The sequence below is a fragment of the Botryllus schlosseri genome, chromosome 5, assembly GCF_051294905.1.
Source record: "Botryllus schlosseri isolate E-star chromosome 5, Bs_hap1, whole genome shotgun sequence".
Classification (NCBI taxonomy): domain Eukaryota; kingdom Metazoa; phylum Chordata; class Ascidiacea; order Stolidobranchia; family Styelidae; genus Botryllus; species Botryllus schlosseri.
In genome coordinates this window covers 16028683-16050013 of record NC_137240.1, presented here as the reverse complement: position 1 = coordinate 16050013, position 21331 = coordinate 16028683, and the positions used below count along the sequence as shown (strand labels likewise).

Here is a 21331-nt window from a genome sequence, read left to right as displayed (position 1 = left end):
TATCATGCGACCGCACCCATAAGACGAAAACGTTAGCATGTCACCCCCACCATAAGACGAAAACGTTAGCATGCCACCCCCGCCATAAGACGAAAACGTTAGCATGCCACCCCCGCCATAAGACGAAAACGTTAGCATGCCACCCCCGGTTTCGCGTTAGCATGCGACCCCGCCCATAAGAAACCCATGCAAAAATTAGCCGTTCGCGAGCGATCTACCTAACTACTTTCCTTGCTCTTTTCATTATTCTTTCACAGGGCCTTTCTTAGAGTTTATTTGTGAAGACGCCGTATGGTATAGGAAACTGTAGCGGGAGAACGACTCCAGTATGAAGTAACGTGGCGCTGACAATAACTGCAATATATCTTGCACTACCATACCCGAGATACACTGACTCTGAAATTAGATGTAGGCTATCCGATCCCTGACGATTATTATTGATTGATTAGATCTAAATATAACGCTGAATGCAGACCAAAGGAGTTTATTCCATGATACAAGTATTGGAATAGGACACTGAAGAACGCACTAATACAAAATAACAACGCCGCAAATCATAAACTTGAAGTATAAAGAATTGGTGAAGATAAAGCTTGCAAGGTAAAAGGACCGTTAACATCGGAGTAAAGTTCAATGGGCACTCACACAGGAGGAGTCGTTCGCGCATATAAAGAGACCTTCCATAGTTACGGAGGTAACAAAACAAAACTGACATGGACACGGAATTTACGAAATCCTTAATTATATCGACACAGGACAGATTCGAACGCACGAACTAACTTCGGAAAAACTCCTTTCTTCGGTGAAAAGGAATGGTCAAAATGAAATAAGAAAGAGAACAACTTGAATATAATGCATTCTTGAAGAAATTGGATGTAACGCAAACAGCATCAAATCAGTTCTGTACAGACGCGACCGCAAGAGTACTTAGCAAAAATTTCGTTACAAACTAGACGTCTGACATCCTAGGTATGATATTGAAATACTATGCAACGGAATAAGTTGGGAAGCGAAATATCTGCGGTGCTACGAAGGTTTTGAAATTGCACTGCCGAAAATTAAACAGCGTTAAGCTTTGTACGCGTTGCGGAATGAGATTTTGCGTTTCAACATTGCATTTCGTTCAGCATTGTGAGTTTTAGAAATCAAAGTGAAGTTAGAAAAAAAGATTTCATCGCAACGATCAGACACCTTACTACATAGACTGCGGGGACTGAAGCGCGATTCAGCGATGGGGGTAAGCTTCTGAATCTTCATTGTCAACGCAGCGGGCTGTGATAATCGAAAGGCTTTCGCAAGAGCTGGCCACAGAGATGCCGTCTTCGTCGTAGCCAGAATCGCGGTTACAGCGTCGCGTCGAGCATACGTCATGCGACTCTGCGTTCTTAGTCACTCCGCGCCTGGAACAGGACACCGCGGCGGACCGCAGGGACATCTGAAGTCCCGTGCTCGAGTTCCCCGAAGTATCGCTTGAAGACGACGCGTCCGAAGGTGGTTTTGACGCCGGGCTGTTTATTTCATCGTGATTTCGGTGACACCACTGAGTCGCGTCTGTTGGCGTCGACGGTGGGGTTGTAGATAATCGTCTGGCGGCTTGTGTTTCACAAGGCGTTCTGCTTGTAGTGTCTTGCGTTTCTTCCGAGAGGGTTTCGAGGAGGGTGGGGTCTTGCAAGATGTCGTCGGAATTTCGTGCCAGTCGCTTTTTCATGGCTTCCACCGATGAAACTGATGCCCTGCAACAGTAGCACGATTGTCAGAAGCGAAACATGGCCCTACGGCGCGACTAATTTCGACCAATGGAATTGCAAGATTGAATAGACAATAGGAAAATATCACACATCGCCATCCTGTCAATTGTTACGAGAAAAAAAGCTGTTTCCGTGAACGTCTATGATTCTACACTGGACACAGAAATTTTAGATTTCACAACTTACGATACACGATTACGTTTTGCTGTCGACTTGAAACGTTGCGGCAATGGATGCTCTTACAGAGTCGGAAGATGTCGAAAATGGAAACCGCCACCATCATTTCAAGAATCCAGAGATTCGATTTCACATACTTGGCAATCAGATAAGCGCCACGTTAATTCGCAACTACTCGCTATCATCCCATTATGCATTATAATGTATTCTGAATGTTGTTAGTGGGATTACACTAGCTTGGATGCACAGTTAGTTCTTTCACATGACGAAATCACAAGATTATGCAAACGCAATCATCAAGTTTTCCGCTCCTTTGAATTTCATTGCAATAATATTTTCAATAATGTCATTTCTTTACTCCTCGGTTCAGTTTAGAGAAAGTTGCCATTCCATAGAAATGTGGCCGAATTTGAGTTTGGAGTTGGCGATGGCAAATAAAATTCGATTTCTCTTGAAAGGCATCAATATTTTACTACAAACGAGAATTATTCGTACAAAAAATCGACCATCCGGTTTCATTTGAACCAAAAACCAGCTGTCAACACTCGAGTAAGTCTTTTAAAAAAGTACATTACCATGTGTAGCTGAAATACAAGCCTTCACATCTAGAGTAATATCTCATAAGCGAAAATACAGTTTTAATACTTTTTTCTTACTGTCAAAGCCACGCAACCTTGATTGTATGTAACTCTGCATCAAGAATCACAAGGCTACGAGACATTTTAGATTCATAAATACGAAATTACTTGTTGCGTTTCATCATTATTTCCATCATTTCAAAACACCCCAAGATTGCGATAAAATGCAAAATCAGGAAGGAGTCGAAATGACTTGAGTAGTCTTTCAATCAGATGCCAACAAAGTGACGATGACGTGTCTTGGCATTGTTTCTTTGTGGCCGCAAAAAAAGATATGAATTTGAACTATTCATGTCGTGGTTCCTGTTATACCATCAAAATAAGCAGCACCAGAATAGGCTACTTGACGTGAAGCATAATACTGGGCTTAGAATAGAATGACTACGTTACTTCACTTCCTGCAACCCTACTAACAACCAAAATACATCAAAAGCGAGCGCCCACCTGGCCTTTTTCTTCTTCCTGGGCAAGGTAGCATAAGACGGATATGCTGTCGGGTCCAATTTACAAGGCGATTGCGAATTCCCTGTCGTCGACACGTGAGACGGACTGGCAGAAGGGCTAGAACCAAACTGCAGTGACCTGCGCCCGCGCAGTTTCAAAACGTCCGCATCAGTAAAGCGAGTCAAGTCCGGCACGCTAATTGATTTTTTAAAACTACCTATTTTCGTTGAGATAATCGACAGGAGAGAAGACACGCAACGCCAGTCGGCGCCACGCGAATCTCGATAACGATTCGACATCATCCTAGTGCCGTGAGGCGAAAAAACCACCGACCGAATGAGCGCGTGTTTTAAATCTCCTTCGCTGGTATCGTTCATGTGCCGTTTCATCAACGCGTCCGCAACGCAAGTAGTCTCAGAAAGCAGCGGTGATATCGGACTGCTGGCCAAGCAGTCTGAACCTGCGTTCGGATTAACGTCAGTTTTGAGATCCGGGTCGATAAGCATTAGGCTTTTCGGACGGCTGGTCTTGACGCGTTGGTTTCGGCGCATGTGCACCGGCGAGCCTTGCGATTGTTTCAAGCGTCCCGAGTTGGATTGGTGCGGCGTGGGCAGGTCGAAAGCCATCTCCAAGACTTCGAGGCTGGGCACGTCAAACAGCTTATGCTCCTTGAGATCAGTGTTCTGAAATGGAATATAACCCAAGATGAGTCTTCAGTGGGTTGTCGGCGCGGCACTTAAGAGTTCGAATAAATGGAATTTTATGATTATGATCATAGGTGGATTTGGACATAAATTTTATAATCATGTTCAATTTCAACAATTAGTGAATTAGAACTCATTATTTTTCGCTTAGTCTACACACGAGACAAGCAAATTCCATATTTTCAAATCCAAACGCTGTTCCTGATTTGAGATTCAGATCCAAAATTTCTTTTCAACCGCGTCTAAATCCTATGACTGAAATTTATTCAAAAATCACAAAAAATTTAGAAATCAGTGCGCGGTCAAGTCCAGCTTTGATAACATCGTAAATCCATATCGAGCAAAATTCTTCGCTACAAATACTTGTAACTGGGGCAACGTAAAATTGAGTACCTGAGTAATTCGGTTCTGAATCCGGTATTAGACTTCTAGACGAGAATTCGAAAATCACTCATGATGACATCGCACAAGTACGAATCAGTTTAAAAATGTACATTTTGTGTGACACCAAAGAATATAATAACCAGTTCTACATCACACTACAGATTAGTTGGCCTTGATTTGACCATACCTATTTCATTGTATCTTGTGACAATGCTAAAGGTTTTGATCATGACTTCACAGGTCACTTACACTAACCTAATACTAAATGTTTCGTATGCTGTAATACGGCCGACTTAGGTTGACAGCCTTTCACTGTGGAAAACAGTATCTCAGCTGTAAGGAATGTATTCAATACTAGAATCATTGTGCGCGTGAGCTATAGCAGATGTCTAATTGGAGATCACGCCGTACCTCCACATTGCTGAAAGGGTTGATGAAGGCCTCGCTCAGCGACAAAACCACATCGTTGATATCGTCGCGGATCTCGCCAAGTTCATTTGAGAATTGCGAGGACGCGATCACACACGCGGCCCGCGTGATCAGCTCTTTCGAGACGTCGGAACTAGACCGCGCCAGCCTCGGATGGTGGTCTGCATAGCGCTTGGAGCAGTTCGTATCGTAGCTTGCGCGAAGCATCTAAATATAAGTATAAATTACGTTTGATATCAATTTTGTGCACGATTATCGATTGTGCGATTACAACATATAGCGACCACTTTGACCAGGGTTGTAATGACTCACGATTTTCTGATGACTCGAATCATTTTCTCAAGATACGGAAATAACTCGACTCGACTCGAGTCAATCTGTGTATTGACTCAGCTTGGACTCGAGTCATGAGATTCAGACGGCCAAGACCAGCATTTCATTGTAATTTCTAAGAATAGTAAAGTAACCACACTATCGGGGTTACGTCTATTGGTACTGGCTACTGGTACTTGAAAGTGCGACCAGAGACTGCTAAAAGTGAGGAAAATTAGTATATTATAAATGCGAACCATTCGATATCACCAAACAGAGTTATAAAAAGCGGGTTTAACAAGACTTTTGCGGGAAACTGATCTGTCAACACAATGACTTGGACGCGGGTCATAATACCACGACTCAGACTCGACCCTCTGCTGGTTGATTTGGACTCAGTGGTGAATTGAAAATAACTCGTCTTGACTTGAGTCAAGACTATAAAAGTGAGAATGACTTGTGACTCGGAGCCTTGTGACTTGGTTACAACCCTGACTTTGACCATTAAATTCGGCATCTGTTATTATTATGAAAGAGATGCCTTAACATAGTACTAATAGATTTAAAAATAAATGAATGTCAGCGTGAATCGTGATCGTCACATAGAGCACTTGATATTAATGTATGCATTAATGTATTCAGGTTAGTGGTAAGGTAGGTTAGGGGTTAGTAAGTGTCGAATTCACCAAGAGCCGAATTGAACATGTCAAATTCACAGGTAACCATGACCACCACCACCTGGGTTGTGCGTTCAAAGTGGAACCAGTATAAGCAGCCATATAAACAAATCTACTCCAGTAAATACAGCAGAGTTTCCCATCATTACGTGGCACGTTAAAACGTTACACTGGCAGTGCATGGTTAAGATAGAGTTTGCTTGTGAAGGAGGCTTGACTTGGTGTTTGTGTAGTAAACACGTAAAGAGCTTGATACATTATCCCAGTTGTGTGTTTGTTTCGTCCAAGAATAGAACGCTTGCAAGAAAAAGCTACATGATATTAGGCTGGATTTAGTCGACTTGGAACAGTGAAAAGCAACTACATGATGAAATCCGAGTATCATGTACGAGTGATACGCTTGTCATTGCGAAATTCAGAATGTGGTTTGATATATGAGACGATTTGAATATTTGTAATGATATTTCGCAGCACACAGACACACTAAAGTTGGTGGATAAAACTCAATTTGATATACAAAGACTGCAACAATGTTGCTATATCATGGATGTGTAGTCCACATTCCCACTTTCCGCACGCAAGCGACAAGATCGAGAATAAATAAATACTGATATCAGCCAGCTCTGGTTGATATTTACAATGCCATCATCACTCCTAGAATTGCTCCAAATCAGAGGAATTTTACCGTTGGAACAATTTATGAAAACCAACGGAGTTCATTTCCAGGTGAAAACGCTAAATAGATCTATTCTGTACAAAAAGTATGCCTGTTGTACTGGAAGTGCTTTTTTACTACTCAGCGGGAGTTTCCTTGTAAAGAAACAAAAAGGATAGGGCATTGTCTTTTTCCAAACTAATGTCGCTATTCAGATGTTATATGACAAGTTTTAATATCGGCAGACACTAGCAGTTTTATGGGCAAACAATTGCTACATTGCCGATATCGGTATCTGCCCAAAATTCCAAGATCAGTCGGGAAAATTGAGAATGTTTCAAAACCTAAATTTTCGGAAATGACTTTGGAAAATGACCGACCTGACGACAAAACATTTCTCAATCGATTCAGCATACCACTGACAGGGAGTGCAGCAGGGAATTGTGGTTACATTCGACATCGTAAGAAAAAGAGAAAAGCGCCCGAAAATTCTTAATCTTACTGATTACACCTGAAAGTTATCTGTAGATAACACCAGCATACCTCCTTTGAATTGTTTGTGAGGCCGTCGGCTTCTTCCGTTCTTGACAAAGGGGAGTAGACGGATTTGGACTGGGTCGCAGACGGTACAGTACACACGCTGTGTCTCTTTAATGACTTTTTCGCTGCATAAAAATAACCCGTGTCACTACTCAGCGGCAGTTTCGGTGAATACAAATTTACAACATCCAAATGCCACGCACTAGAAAGCAGTATTTAAATTAGATGCACCATTATCGACTTCGGTATTTGACCAAAATATATAGTGCGAGCATCTCAATTCAAATTGAAATAGGAATAGGACGCTGTTTATTTTTGTTCTTGATATTCTTGCATATACACGGACTCATGATATGACACACCCACTATCTGTGCATATGCATACCACGAGTGCTTGATCCGCATATGCCGCTGGACAAGGAAGGTGCAGAAATAGCCTGGTAAGGCTTTTCAAGTCTTGCACCACCACTCCATGCTATCCCGGTAATGCTGAGAGTCATGTCAGTAACACCAAAACAGATCATTTTTCTAGGAGAATGCCGGATTAATCCTATGGTCAAGCTATGGAATAGATGTAGCCTAAATGTAAAGCAACACATTGGTTGGAGCTTTTGAAGGCATACATTTCCTCAATTATTACATTGGATAGACAATTTACACTATTTAGAGAGCAACAGAAACTGCTGGTGGTTGTGTTACTGTGATGGCGTGCCATGTTGATCATGAAAATATGTCGGTTAAGCTAAATGGAGGTCATCTCCATGATTATTGGAAAATAAAACTAGGCAGTGGACCATTAAAATCGTAAATTGTGTTCGAAAAATGTGATTCAGTACAATTCCGCCAAGCTTACCATCACTGGAAGCCTTCAATCTATGTTTTTCCAACTTCACATCCGCGCTCGTATCTTCCAATCGTTTTACAATGTCATTGAGACTGGGTCGCATTCCAGGGTCCACCTAAATTAATAAACGCGATAAATATCTCAGTCATGGTTCATCATAAAGCATTTTCCAACGCGCAACACATTGGATACTGCAGTCTGCAATAGACACTGAATTGAATGGTTTAACCGATTATCTTGTTAGCTAGATTTGGTATCCGCTTCAACTCAATTTCAGTACCGTATTTCATATTGCAAGCAAGCTCGTTAAATGCTATATGAATTGGCAGCAATCTGGATCTGGTTGGTATACCTAAGGGTTGGTAGGCAAATAATGCCTTGACCGCATCCCATAAACACAACAAGCATACAAAAGTAACCTTGGGTACTTGAAAGTTGAAATCTATCATTCAGATTATTCAGATTTGCCCCTCATAACATACAAAACTTTAGATAACCGACTGCAATTTTATGATTTAACCGGCCATGTCATTAAGACATACATTACAAAACAACACAAGCATACTAATAACCGCGAGTTATGATTTATTACGCACAAGCATAACCGACCATGCCAAAAGTGATACTAAAATTCAATTTCAAGACCGTGATTCATTGTATACAGTCAACATAACGTGCTTTTCATCACAAAGTTAGCTGTCATCCCATTCATCTTTGCAGAAAAACTAGTCATTTATCACAGTAACGATACAGTAATGGCAAAACCTTGATAAGTTAATCTGCAGTCACAAAGAGACTTTGAACGTGACCGATACAATCACGTGCTTGGAGGAAAATCAGTACGAAATATCAGGCAGCAGGCCTACTAACAAACCAGTTCATTCAGCCTTGAACATGAACAACATTACTTTGTGTCTACTGTAGGTATTTTACCGTGAGATTTACAGGTAGTCAACCATTAAATAAATTTGTGAAGATGATCCACAACATGTATGCCTATCTTTATACCTTTCTTAACCATCAATCATTCATCCATGGGGATGGGGGGATTTATAGGAGTTCGAATCGAGACCAGTACACATCAGAACACATATACAATGGATTGGTGGAAGGTCAACAAAATTTAAATACATCGGTCGCTCACAAATATTCACCTTGGCGCCATCAAAAGCATTGTAAAAAAGCATTTCGAAAATTGAGAAAACATTTTTCAAAGTATCCTCAACACAACCACTCGACCGTACGTAAACAAAGCGAGTAGAAAGGATTAGAAATACAATAGGAGAATTGACAAAGCAAATTTAAACCAGTCCTCCTATTTTGAAAAGCCCATTCATTACCTGCCGCCTCAAAACAAAAATAAACACGTCTGCGACTTTGTTCCGATAAGGCCAGTGGATAATACAATGGCGCTGGATGCCGTCCTACTACATCAGCTTCAACTCCAACCCACATAAGACAGCCAAGACCAATCCTTGCCACAAGACTGTTCAGTGTTCAGTGATCAGTGCCCAACAATCCAGAATTAAAGAAATGATCAACGAGTCTTGTTACAAGTTATCCAAAAACTTGATATTTACAATGAGTGGGTAATAAAAATCTGCCAAAATCTTCCTAAGATTTATATCCTTCGAGTTGAATTGAGTTTATTGTTAATAATCTTATCATTTCAAAACACCGCAAGACTTCGATACAATAAAATGATAAGAAGGTGTCAAAATGACATGGAGTAGTCTTTGAAATTAGACACCCACTTTCATCAAAGTAGCAAGCTCACCAGCCAAAGCACAACCCACTAATTACGTCCAAACAGTGTCATAGATTACCTCCAATACACACTCTATGCATCGCTTATCCCGATCTGACATGCACAAACGCAACAACACCCAAATTACCTCGCAACAGTCGTATCCCAGCTGCAGGAACCCGGCGGGTGGCATGGACGCAGGAAACAGCCCGCTGACCATTTCCGGAGCGCCGTCGCCTCTCTGGACCAGAATACTGAACAGGTCGCGGTTCAGTCCGAAATCATTTCTCCGGGGCAGCAGTTCCGGGTCGGACGACGTTCTGATGATGAGCTGGCAGATCAGAAGCCCGAACGAGAACAGGTCGGACTGAAAATAACACAGAGTCGATATGAGTCATGGGAGTAGCAAATCGGTCAGTCGGTTAACAGGTTTGGAGGGCTCCCCAACTTGTCACCTCACAAGTGGAACTAGGCTTGCCAGGCTCTCCTTATTGTGGGATTCGAACCGTCACCTTTTCAAAGCGTGTTTTCATAACACACCCTCAAGTCAATGTTGAGTTACTACATTACCGTCTTTGATGATTTGAATTCCAAAGACCTAATATAATCAATGCCTGTACTGGTTAGCTAGATAAAATAATGGCCGTGGATGAGTTAAACCGCCGATGTCAAAGAGTATTTGCATTTTTCAGGTGAAATTAAGCCTGCCTACCCCTTCTTACGGTAGGAGACAAACTCACCCTCTACTCAATTCTGATTTGCCCTATTATCATTTCAAATGACTAAATTTTCGAGGAGCTAAATTAACCAATGACATAGATGAGTGAAAACCACAACTTCTTCCATCGGCAATATAACAGTTGCCAAGCATGCCCATTACATAATTGAGTCAAAATACTAGTAGAATTACTGAATACTAGTTTGCAATCGAGATTACAGGACAAGGACCTGTCATTTCAGCGTACAATCTGTACACTTCAATAGTATACTTTATACATATACAATATTCTAGGCCAAGGTAAGTGTGTGATTGAAAGACTATTTCAAGATGTCTCAACTCTTTCCTACCTCGTCATTTTATCGCAATCTTGTGGTGTTTTGCAATGATGAAATTATATATAAACTGAAATGAACTGAAAAACTTCAAAGTGTTCAGTCCCGACTCATTTTATACTTGAGAGCTTTTGAAACTAAGGAGATAAGTACTGAAAGCGTTGTGTTTAGTCTGGTGTGCGTTCCCACACAGCTAAAGACGAGCTGTACCGCCGAAATCCATCATCGATAACGCAAAAAAGACCGGAGATACGCCCACAACAAACCTACTAATACTAATACTCCCAGCGAAGGTCTTATAATTTCCAAACAACCGACAACGGCCCACCGTAATTCGTCCACAGGGAATTTCCTACACATTATGTCACCCCGAATAATGCAACTCATCATTATCACGTATATTACGCGCATGACATAATTCGTGATCGAAACGCGTACGGGGCGATGTCACTATTCCTCACAATTATCCGTTGCAGCAGTGTTGCAACATGGAACGATGCCGCCGTTGGAGACAGTGGCGGGAAACAGCAGTTTCGTCATATCCTGAAGTAGGTGCAAAAGGGGGCGTGTATCTAGTGCGCAACTAACGCTTGCGAGCGTATGGTGCGTCTAGTTGCTGCATATAACACGGACATGTCTTAACAATAACAAATAATTTGACAGCTGCTCGCAACTGTTGGAGCAATAAAGATTTGACTAATCAGGACACCAACTACCATGTATTACATTCTTATAATTCAGAGTGAATATTACTACTGTGTACCATGCAAAGCCATGCTACAATGGTTGTATTACAAGTACATGCAATAACTACAAAAAAGGAAGAAGATTTCTAATTTGCAAATACTGAAAGTCCACAAGGAAATAACTATATGCGAGTTTGTAATCATACTTTACAATATCGAAAAGATGAAGACTTTACAAGAAAACAGCTAAATTATACCAATAGCTGGTCAATATTGCAACAACACAGGCCTCTGTATGTGAATGTTAATATTGGACACATTTGACCTGTGGTTCTTAACCGCAGGGCCCGAGTTATTCGAGAAATTTGGAGAGGTTAGCGAAGAGGTTAGTTGTTTATCTAATTATTCCATGATCTCATGAGATCTTATGATGATTTCACACATAAAAGTGCTACAAACTTACCCAAGAGCAAGAGCTACTTTCGACTTCTCAAAATACAACTAGAAGTTGAAGTTGTCTTAAACTATAACCACTTGAGTAAGCACTACAAGCAAGCAAAATCATTCCTGGACCATCCAAAAAAACACTGGCCTATACGGTTTTTATGCAATAATTTACCCTTTCATCGTATGGTTTCTGGCACAGGACCTCGGGCGCCATGCAATACGGAGTGCCGACCACGCTCAAACGCTGCTTCTCTTCCTCGTTCGTCGGTATTTTTTCGGCCAGCCCTAAATCCGCCAGAACGGCAGAGTATTTCTTCTTACCGGTTTCATTCGTCGTGACTTTGACGAGGCAGTTCTGAAAATAAGAACAACAACACTTAACGGGGCAGCAATATAACGTGCCGTGATTCAATCTGTACATTTACAAACAAACATAAGCGCAAATTGCTAGGGAAAATCACACAATGTATGGTAACCGTAACAAAACCTATTGGGGAGGATTAAGGGAATGCTCGGCACAGCCCATACAATACTCGCTATTGGAAAAAAATTACCATACAATACCCACTTTAGCAGTTAAATCGCGATGGAATATGCCAAGAGAATGGAGGTATCGCAGTCCTTTGGATACATCGCAAGCCAAATGAACGCGGACCGACCAAGGCAGAAACACTTTCTTTTGCACAAGTTGATCGATGTCTCCTCCGTTGATGAACTGAAAGTGAAAGAAAATCGTTGAGAAACATGAACATTGAACAACTCTAAGCGTGAATTGGTGAATAAAATCAGACCAACTACCATGGGGCCTAGAGAGGGAGGACCATTTGAGATTTATTGTGGAGTCATAGTTATAAAGTGAAGTATAGGAATTGTTTAAAAAAGACTGAATTATACCACATTGACTAATCTTTCTTAGAGATAGACAGACACATCATAAAACAAATATAACCATTTAGGCGTCATAATACAATTGCCATCATGTCCCAGAATATAACCGAAACGGTATATCTATAAGTACCAGCACAGCACCAATATAAAACGGTGTTATCAAGCTGTCTAAACATACTGGTATAGTCCCATGTTCGGCACAAACAGTGACACGATAACAGCAGTTTTCAGAGAAATGAAGTAAGTTTTGCGCATGATAACAATAGGCAATCCGGGGCTAAAAATACAGTGCAGTCTCAACCACGGCTCATTGCTCTGATAATCCGCATCAAATCGGGCTTCGCAAGCAAACCAGGCAAATTCCAAATACGACATATAATAGCGTCAACACACGCGGCGGCCCTATTTAAAATAGATTCCCGGACGATTTACACAGGGCTTTACAGTTGCTAAAAGCGGAAGAGACATTTGGCGATAAAAAGTTGTATCAATACACTCAAATACATGAAAGGAAGCGACGCGCAGTAACTGATCCCAATTCACAAAGTAGGTTATTTTCGCCAGCCAAACTCGGCGCGTATCGGCGTGAACAGCCAGGTCAAATAGAATCAGCTGGTGCAAAAAATGATTACACGTAATGGCGCAGAGGCAAAGACAGACAGTCCGCTATAATTTAGCTACATATTTGTATACATAGATTGATTGGATAAATGATACAGACCTTATTAAAGGCCCGAACGGGGCCTACGAACTTATAGTACATCTCATACAATGTCTGGAATGCCGTTATGAGATACCGGTGTATCGTTTCAATTATTCAAGTATAAGTGTCATTGCGTGAAAATCTAAAATATCCAGTTTATACGGTACTACCGTAAGTACCAAGAAACAGGCATCGCTATTACACTGAAATTTCAGTACATGTGCTGATAGCAGCGATAGCCGATATCGCTAACTTGTTGTTCCCGTTTATGGTCGGGTAACACGAGACTTCCTCGAATAATATAGTAGTAGTGGTAGTAGTGAAAATTGGATGATGATGCCTACGTTCCATAGTAGCCAAAATATGATCGACGAAATTCTCACAATGATGCAGCAATAAAACGTGCCGTAATTTAGACCAAAAGGGATGTTGCGTAACGGCAATCGGTCCATCACTCCAGGAACCACCAATGATCATTTATAAGCCATACAAGGCCATCCAACCCTACAAGTATAATGCGTCGCACAAACACAATACTGCCTAAAATAGTACGACAATGCATTGTCCGTCCATATTCAACGCTACGCATATGGCCTGAATACGATCGGCGAGAGCATTGCAAAACAAACTGACGTGAGAAGGGGTGATTTTCAACCACACATTTACAGGTGGAACCACAAACACATTGCTGTGATAAACACGCGTGGATATACGAAATTTTTGTCTACGGCGGATTAATTCACCGTTTTCGTGGTGGGAATATCAGCCTGAGTTATCATAGCAATTAAACCACGATAGAATCTATGAATGTGTTTATTTTCGCTGATTTTTGTTCGATATCAGATCACTATCAGTTGCGTTGTGATAGAATACTGCTCAGTAGCGTAGGCTGCATTAACTGTATCATTTCCGAATGGAAGTGTCGTGTCTGCAGACCTCTGCGTAGCTATTTATTGTAACTGCAAAGGTATATGCTGTGTCGCGAATGCACGTATCGTACCGATGAAGGAACAGGCCTTCTTGAGCAAGTGTCGAAGTTATCTCCGGGAAGTGGCAATTCGTTTTGATCGCATGACATCCCATCCCTTCGTTGATCTCACATTTGCACGGCAGTATTTTATAAACCCCCGACACTTTGCTTCGAGGTCATCGAAGGTTTCAAGACCAAACAATCAGTTGTGCTGTGTCAGATACATTATCGCAAAGCAGTCGAAGCTACTGATCATTTCTAGTTGGCACTCAGCATTTCTGGAATAACAGTGAGGGGGCGTGCAAGACTAAGGAGGCCAGCAGGCCACACATCTTCATTTCAGCACCTTCCTAGTCCATCGGCATATGCACTAACATGCGACGGCGTATATGCCGCGAAAACACCAAGGTAAAAAATACTCGCGCCCCATCTCTAAAACTGAGTCGTCATATCAAGTGTTGTTACGTTGTGACCACATATTCGAATTGTTCAGCCCACTAATTATTACAGAATTCCCGGAATCCGCTATTTAAAAGTCCTCGATTTCCGCCGAGCGCTGCGCGTGGCTATCGTGATTTGCACTTGAAACAGGCTGCGTTATTATCAGGCCCAGGTAGAATCGAGTAGCCTACTTCAGTGATGCGATTCTGAATATAGGCTTCAAGTGGAGTCGGGTATTCGAGTGTCGATCATTATGACGTAATAACGGAACGTATGACTCGGAAAGTTCAAATATGTATCCGTCATGCGCCACCAATAAAATAATGTCAGTTACACTATATTGTGGTGTGTAAACAAGTTGGTGCTACCGATTTTGGATGATGATATACTTTCAAGGCTTCCGCGGCGAGAATAAACTATCAACACTATATTTCTAGTTGATGAAATAACTCGCAGTGCCAAGGGACGTACAATTTCAGTGCTTTAGAATTGATTCGTTACAATAATATTCGATTCGGATTCGAGCGCTCGAATCATTGTGCGCAGCCCTAGTTATCATGACTTACAGATGGATAGAGATAAGATATATAGCAAAATGCGTATCGCATCGAGAAGTTCACAATACACGATACAAAATTACGTAACCGCGGCCTGCGCATCATCAATTAAAAACGGCGTTCGGCTGGCATGAATTTTTCATAACAGCACGTTATCGCGAGTTTCTAATCCTTTTCCTCTGTGATAAATCGTCCTTTGAACGCCCACACGTCACAGATTTGCGCATAATTTGCCTATCCGAGATCGCAGGTGCGCTGGCACAATATTAGATCTCGGAATAGCAAGCAGCGGACAGTAGTTACACACGTTGAAATCCACCAAGTATTTTGGCATGGCTCGCTCTGAGATCTCGCTCTCCAAGCTATTTCCGGCGTCTATATATATGTTATACAGCGATGCTTTACGTGTGCGTGCTGATGCGAGGTTAGCGCGAACGTTATTAGGCGCGAAGTACCTAATTATCCGAAAGTAGATAGCACCACAATGGCAAATTCCGGTGTCAGTGTCGCCCGTCTTTTGTTAGCATCTCGGAACGCGCGAAACCACTTCTAGGAATTTCGCCGACCGCCGATAGCCGACAATAGAGCCGGGAAACGTAGGATTCCACAATTCCCAGCCAACACCCTGGCTTATTTCGTGATACATCCGACCACCGCGCTTCGGCACAGCGCAAAACACACCCCCGTGTATCGACAGATGACATTAGTTATACGTAAGGCGACGGCTATCAAAACAGAACAGTGTATTCGACTGAATTCCAATCATATCTCACGATAATACATTAGAAGCGGCTGGGATAGTTTCGAGTGGGAAGGTGCTCAAACTCTGTAGCAACGCCGGTCGAAAATAAAGCACAATGAAAACCAGAGCCGCAAATATGTAGCATTGCAAACTTAATTCCATTCCGGGAACTCTTAACACTATGATACGTAGCCTCAACAGAATCATACCAACAAAAGAAAGAGCACAATCAGTAGCAATTGGATTTTGCAAAGCACAAAGTAGTTAAGGATATGCTTGTGTCATTTTTCTCAGTGAAATTTCATGAAAAGTGGGTGAAAGAACCCAGTATCATAGTAACTGAAGTCAATATATTGTGGAAAATTGTGCCTACATTCGCAGCATCATTGATAATTTTGCTTTGGACACAAAGCATAAATTTACGTGAGTAGCAACGCTGGCTTCTTCAACCGCCTCTGCTGAGATCACAATCAAACCTGCAGGTGCAATACGTGCTGATATCAAACTCGCGCGTTTCGTGACCTTTTAAATGCATTTGCGATGCTGCTAATGTGTATTAAGTTTCAGAAGGCTTCCTGCAGACTGGACTGATGGCAAGAAAGTTAGTTTCGCACGTAACACGAACCTGCGTATCTGGTCGCATCGCGTGCACGGAAAATGCAACACGATCGCTGCATTCACAAATCATTGAGGCTGTAAATACTACGCTTTTTATTTGCGAGACGTAAGTTGGACGGCTGGCGACACGCGCGTAAATCTCCCGAGCGACATTCAATTTGAGGATAATAACTTAACATTTACGCATTGACAAACATACGTTATGTACAACGCTCATTTGGTAAGCCCGGGTCAAATTATATTGCAGCGCGTGGTCACCGCGATTTACGACATGTGATATGGTGGAGATAGATGCATCAGCATACAACATTCAGCAATGACTTGCAAAATCTCCGCCAATTGCGTCAGCCATTAGGATGGATTTGCATGCATGGGTTAGGGATTACGATATGCTTTGAGTTAGATTTAGATTAGGACTTGATGGCAGAATTTCATTTTGAATATTTGAATAACTTCATGTCATCATAGGTATTGGACTTGGATTTCAACACGATTTAAATGAAAAATACTGGTTTGGAAATATATCTGCATCTCCTAAATTGTATGCGGATATCAACGTACTGACGGCCGAAATAATGGGCATGGATATCCGCAAGGTTGTAATGACTCGAGTCACGATTTTCCGATGACTCGACTTGACCCGATTCGTATTTTATTTCAAAATACGGAAAAGACTCGACTCGACTCGTGTCAATCTGTGTGTCGACTCGACTTGGACTCGAGACATTGCGCATGACTCGAACCAAGTCATATGAATCGAGACTGAGACGGCCACGACCGACATTTCATTGTAATTTCGAAGAATAGTGAAGTAACCACACTGACAGGATATTGTCTATTGGTACTGATATTTGAAAATGCGACCTGACACTGGCGAAAGTGAGGAAAATCACTATTATCATAAATGCGAACCATTCGATATCAAAAACAGAGTTATAAAAGTGAGTTTAACAAGACTTTTACTGGAAACTGACCAGTCAACACAATGAATCGGAGTCGAGTCATAATACCATGACTCGGCCCTCTACTCGCTGACTTGGATTCGATGGTGAATTGAAAATGACTCGACTTGACTCCAGTCAAAACTATAAAAGTGAGATTGACTTGTGACTCGGGTTACAACCCTGGATATCCGTGTCTTAATGCAGGACTTGATTATTACTCACAAGCGGAATATTGACAACAGATTCACCATTAACGGTGGGGTTTCCAATATTACACGCAGACCCAAGCGAGTATAATCGTATTTTGACCTGAACTGTCCCGTGCTTGCACTGGCTTAAACCCTATGGAAGACGATAACGTGACATGACTGGAGTCAAAAGATACAATTGCTTCAATACGCTTAGAATTAGTTCATCACTATATTTGGCTGCAAACGTGATCGCATGTGCGTTAGATAACATATTCCCATCGCATGCAGACACATCGGCACTCGATAGTAGCATACGTTTCCGATAAGTTGATTCGTCGCAATTCAATCGCATTCTACAGTCTCGGAAACTAAGATGGTCTCGACTCATGTTTGAGTGCGCGATGAAGCCAAACATCTCATAAAACAACCACGACAGGGAACTGCGCCATCGTAATCACATCTTGAATGTTGTAGCAGGCCCAAATTCAATGAAATGAAATGCACTCGCTACCTTTATTCAGATTATAGGCCGTTATTGTTTGCAATCGCAACATTCAAATCAAGGGCGACGAGTTCACGACACGGTGCAGCGGCGATCAACACCACGATCGCTTCCACGCCGGATATCGTGGGCGGGTTCAATCGGGGCCGGACACGACCTTGCCCGGATCACCTATCCGGATATTGCGTCTGGTGACATCAATCAGATAATCTCGGCTTTCCGGGCATGTGAGATGCTTGACATACCGCCAATATATTTTGACGGAAAATTTGCGAAAGCAATATATTCCGAGCGGAATTATCCAAGGTATCCGAGAAAACATCGATTTTTGATCATTTTATGGATATTAATCGTACTTTTATTTGATGAAACTCGGACAAGATTATGACTGCTTTTACGGAGCGACGATAAAATTTAACGAGAAAAAAAATAGTTCGCCAGTTCAGAATATTGATATTGATCTTTACGAGACGATGATAGATTCATTACCACCCGGTATTTACTTGGCATGTATACGCGATGCGATTTTACGTCAAACAAATAATCGATGCACGGTTGACTACGAACGGGAATCATTGGCGAAGGCCTTTATCTCAACAGGAAGCGTCCCCGAATTCAAAATAGCACTGTACAAGATTGTTCGCAGATTTCGTACCGCAGATTGCTTGTGAACCCTTTATTATCGGGCTATTACGAGGACGACTTCCGGGCACGCTACGCCTTGACAACCAATGGGCCGTGTAGTACAAACAACCTTGAAGTTACACGACAAGTAGTTTTGCTAGTACAAGTTAGCGGAACCTACTTGGGTATACCCAGAAATGGTAGAAGTACACCGTCACTGACCGCTTCTGGTCTCGGAGGGTGAATTTACACGCAAAAATCAAGATCGACACACGTCAGCGTCGCCGTGAAATGTAGTTACCCGAGTATAACACGCCGAGCTATCAAGTCATTAAATTACAATAAGCTGGATATTCGGCATTATGAACGAATTACACGGGCCGCATTGGATTACTCCGCCGTTTATGCGTAAGCCATACGCTTTACCCTTTTTCTGTAAACTTCCAATCAATCGCCACACGCCGCAAATAAGATGATTGCATGCTCCGCGTGGGCTGTTGTCAAACGACTTTCGGTGAATTCGTTGCGGATTGTGGGATGCGTAACTCCAGCTAGCAGACTTCACAAACTATAAATCGTTGATGGTCAGTTGGTCACCTAACTACTGTTTTTTGAATAGTTCTACACTTCTGCTTCTAGTAACAGATTTTGAAAAGTGAGTAATTCTAGTTCTACTTGCGCGTCGAAAATGATTAGTTGTTGCCCAACAACTAGAAAACGCGTGTCGTCGTTTGACGTGAATCGCGATAACGGTGTTCTGTTGTGTGATGTAATTGCTGCCATTGCTAGCTCAAAGCCACCGCTACCCACAGTCGTGTAGCCAGGGAGTGGGTTTTGGGGGTCGAAAACCTCCCGTTTTAAACTCGAGACCCAGTCCTTTTGACATGTCGATTCTATATACAATATTACTAGGTTTAGTTACAATTAAGTGATTCGTTTTAGTTGCTTTGTAATTAAATCCGGTTAGTTGTGTTTTAGTCAGCTATACTTGCGTTTTTTTTTAAAAGCTCGTTAGTTCTGGCTCTAGTTACGAGTTTTAAAAAGAGAGTACTTCTAGTTCTAGTAACGCATTTTGAAAATCACTAGTTTGTACAAGTCCCACAACCCTAATACCATGCACGCTTGTGATCAAGTGTATACTGCAGAACGTATAAAATTGTCGGAAGAACCATGATCCCCCGGAAATACCGACCACCTCTCAAACGGCTGTATACATCCCGTGTTTCAACAAAGGATATAATTGAAAAAATTACGCCGAATTGCAGGCAGCGTAAACCACCTTAGCCCAGGTCAATATCATTGTAATCCCATAATCGACAGCAACAATATGACGTGTAACGCCACGATTAGCGGGTGATAAAATACAGACATCTGGCCGGCCGTATTTCATCATTTATCACAACAATGCGCAGTTGACAATGGGACACTGTTGCGTGTCTTCGCGACGCACAATGCCTGTCATGCTGTGGCGGCAATGACAGCATCCGGGGCATTAGCACGCTATTGACTTGATGGTATGCTTCATCGGTTGAATAATGTCATTGTCACTTCATACTTACATCTAGCGCAACAGCATTAGACGGGCCATCTATCAGGATTACAACTAAACGATTTATGTAGTCGTTGTAGTGTAGGTGTGAACTGTGAATGCATGAAGACAATCGTACTAACTCCTACCACGTATATTTCAACTGATTAAAGACATATCAATGATATCATACCTCTTTCAGGATAGCAAGGCAACTGTCAAAGCTTACGGAGGAACAGGGCAACAATTTTTCTAAACTTGTAAAAATTGATTAGGCTACTCAATTAGATTTCTACTTGAACAACTTGCTAAGTGGATACATCTTCGAACTACTTCCAGTTCTACTTGATGGTTTTGGGATAGGTTTGCATCACGATTACGAGTAAAATTGCCACGGCAACGAAAACTGCATGTATTTACATTGCTAGTCTGCGTTAGCCGCGACGATGCCTCTTTCAATTTCGAAACCATTAACCAGATATACTTTTTGATTTGCTTTACCGGAGTCGGGGCCTACGAGTGAGTACTTTTAACTTTTGAGATCTATCAATTTCTACTTCAACCAGCTCTGTAGCTAATTAATGCCAGGGACGAGACTGCGCACGCCGCGCAGTGCGCGGTTAAACGAGGCATTCCCTTTAACCCAAGCGACATACAAACAATGCCTACTGACCAAATGTGAAATTTAACACGGCCCATATCTGAAAACGATTTTAGCTTCGATGACATATTGACACAGGTATGTTTCTCGTCAAACATTTTTCAAATAGCGAAAAACCCGGTACGCAACCCGGCCGATGACAGGCAACAGAAAGTAATCGTTAAACAAACGAGTCCCCAATACGAAACCGCAGGTTGATATCAGAGCCGAGTGTCCGGACCCAAAATTAAAATAACGGTATTTTCCTTCGAAATCTCGGAATTCAAACACGAATGTTAGCGGACGAGTGACGTCACAAGCAAACAGCGTCGTCGGAAGAAAATAATTTCGGTAAATTCTCGCTATCGTAATAACCGCTAGGCTAGGAAAGAGCATCAATGCTAGCGAACAAGGGATCGTGAATTCATTTGTCCTGGCGGAAGGGCAAACATTGCCTTGAAAAAACAATCAGTACTACTTCCCGTCGACATCGCGAAA

At 42.0% G+C, this 21331-nt stretch overlaps 1 protein-coding gene across 1 annotated transcript in view; it reads right to left on the bottom strand.

Annotated features, from left to right (window-relative positions):
* Positions 1-468: 468 nt before the first annotated feature.
* Positions 469-21331, bottom strand: part of LOC145439218 (uncharacterized) — a 31264-nt gene continuing 10401 nt past the window's right edge. The window contains exons 4-11 of the mRNA XM_080316716.1: positions 12054-12200; positions 11658-11840; positions 9448-9666; positions 7562-7667; positions 6712-6833; positions 4507-4731; positions 3008-3690; positions 469-1733 (exon numbers count right to left, since the gene is read on the bottom strand). Of these exons, the coding sequence (XP_080172842.1) occupies positions 1226-1733; positions 3008-3690; positions 4507-4731; positions 6712-6833; positions 7562-7667; positions 9448-9666; positions 11658-11840; positions 12054-12200 (2193 nt within the window). The 3' untranslated portion in view covers positions 469-1225. The remainder of the gene's footprint in view (positions 1734-3007; positions 3691-4506; positions 4732-6711; positions 6834-7561; positions 7668-9447; positions 9667-11657; positions 11841-12053; positions 12201-21331) is intronic.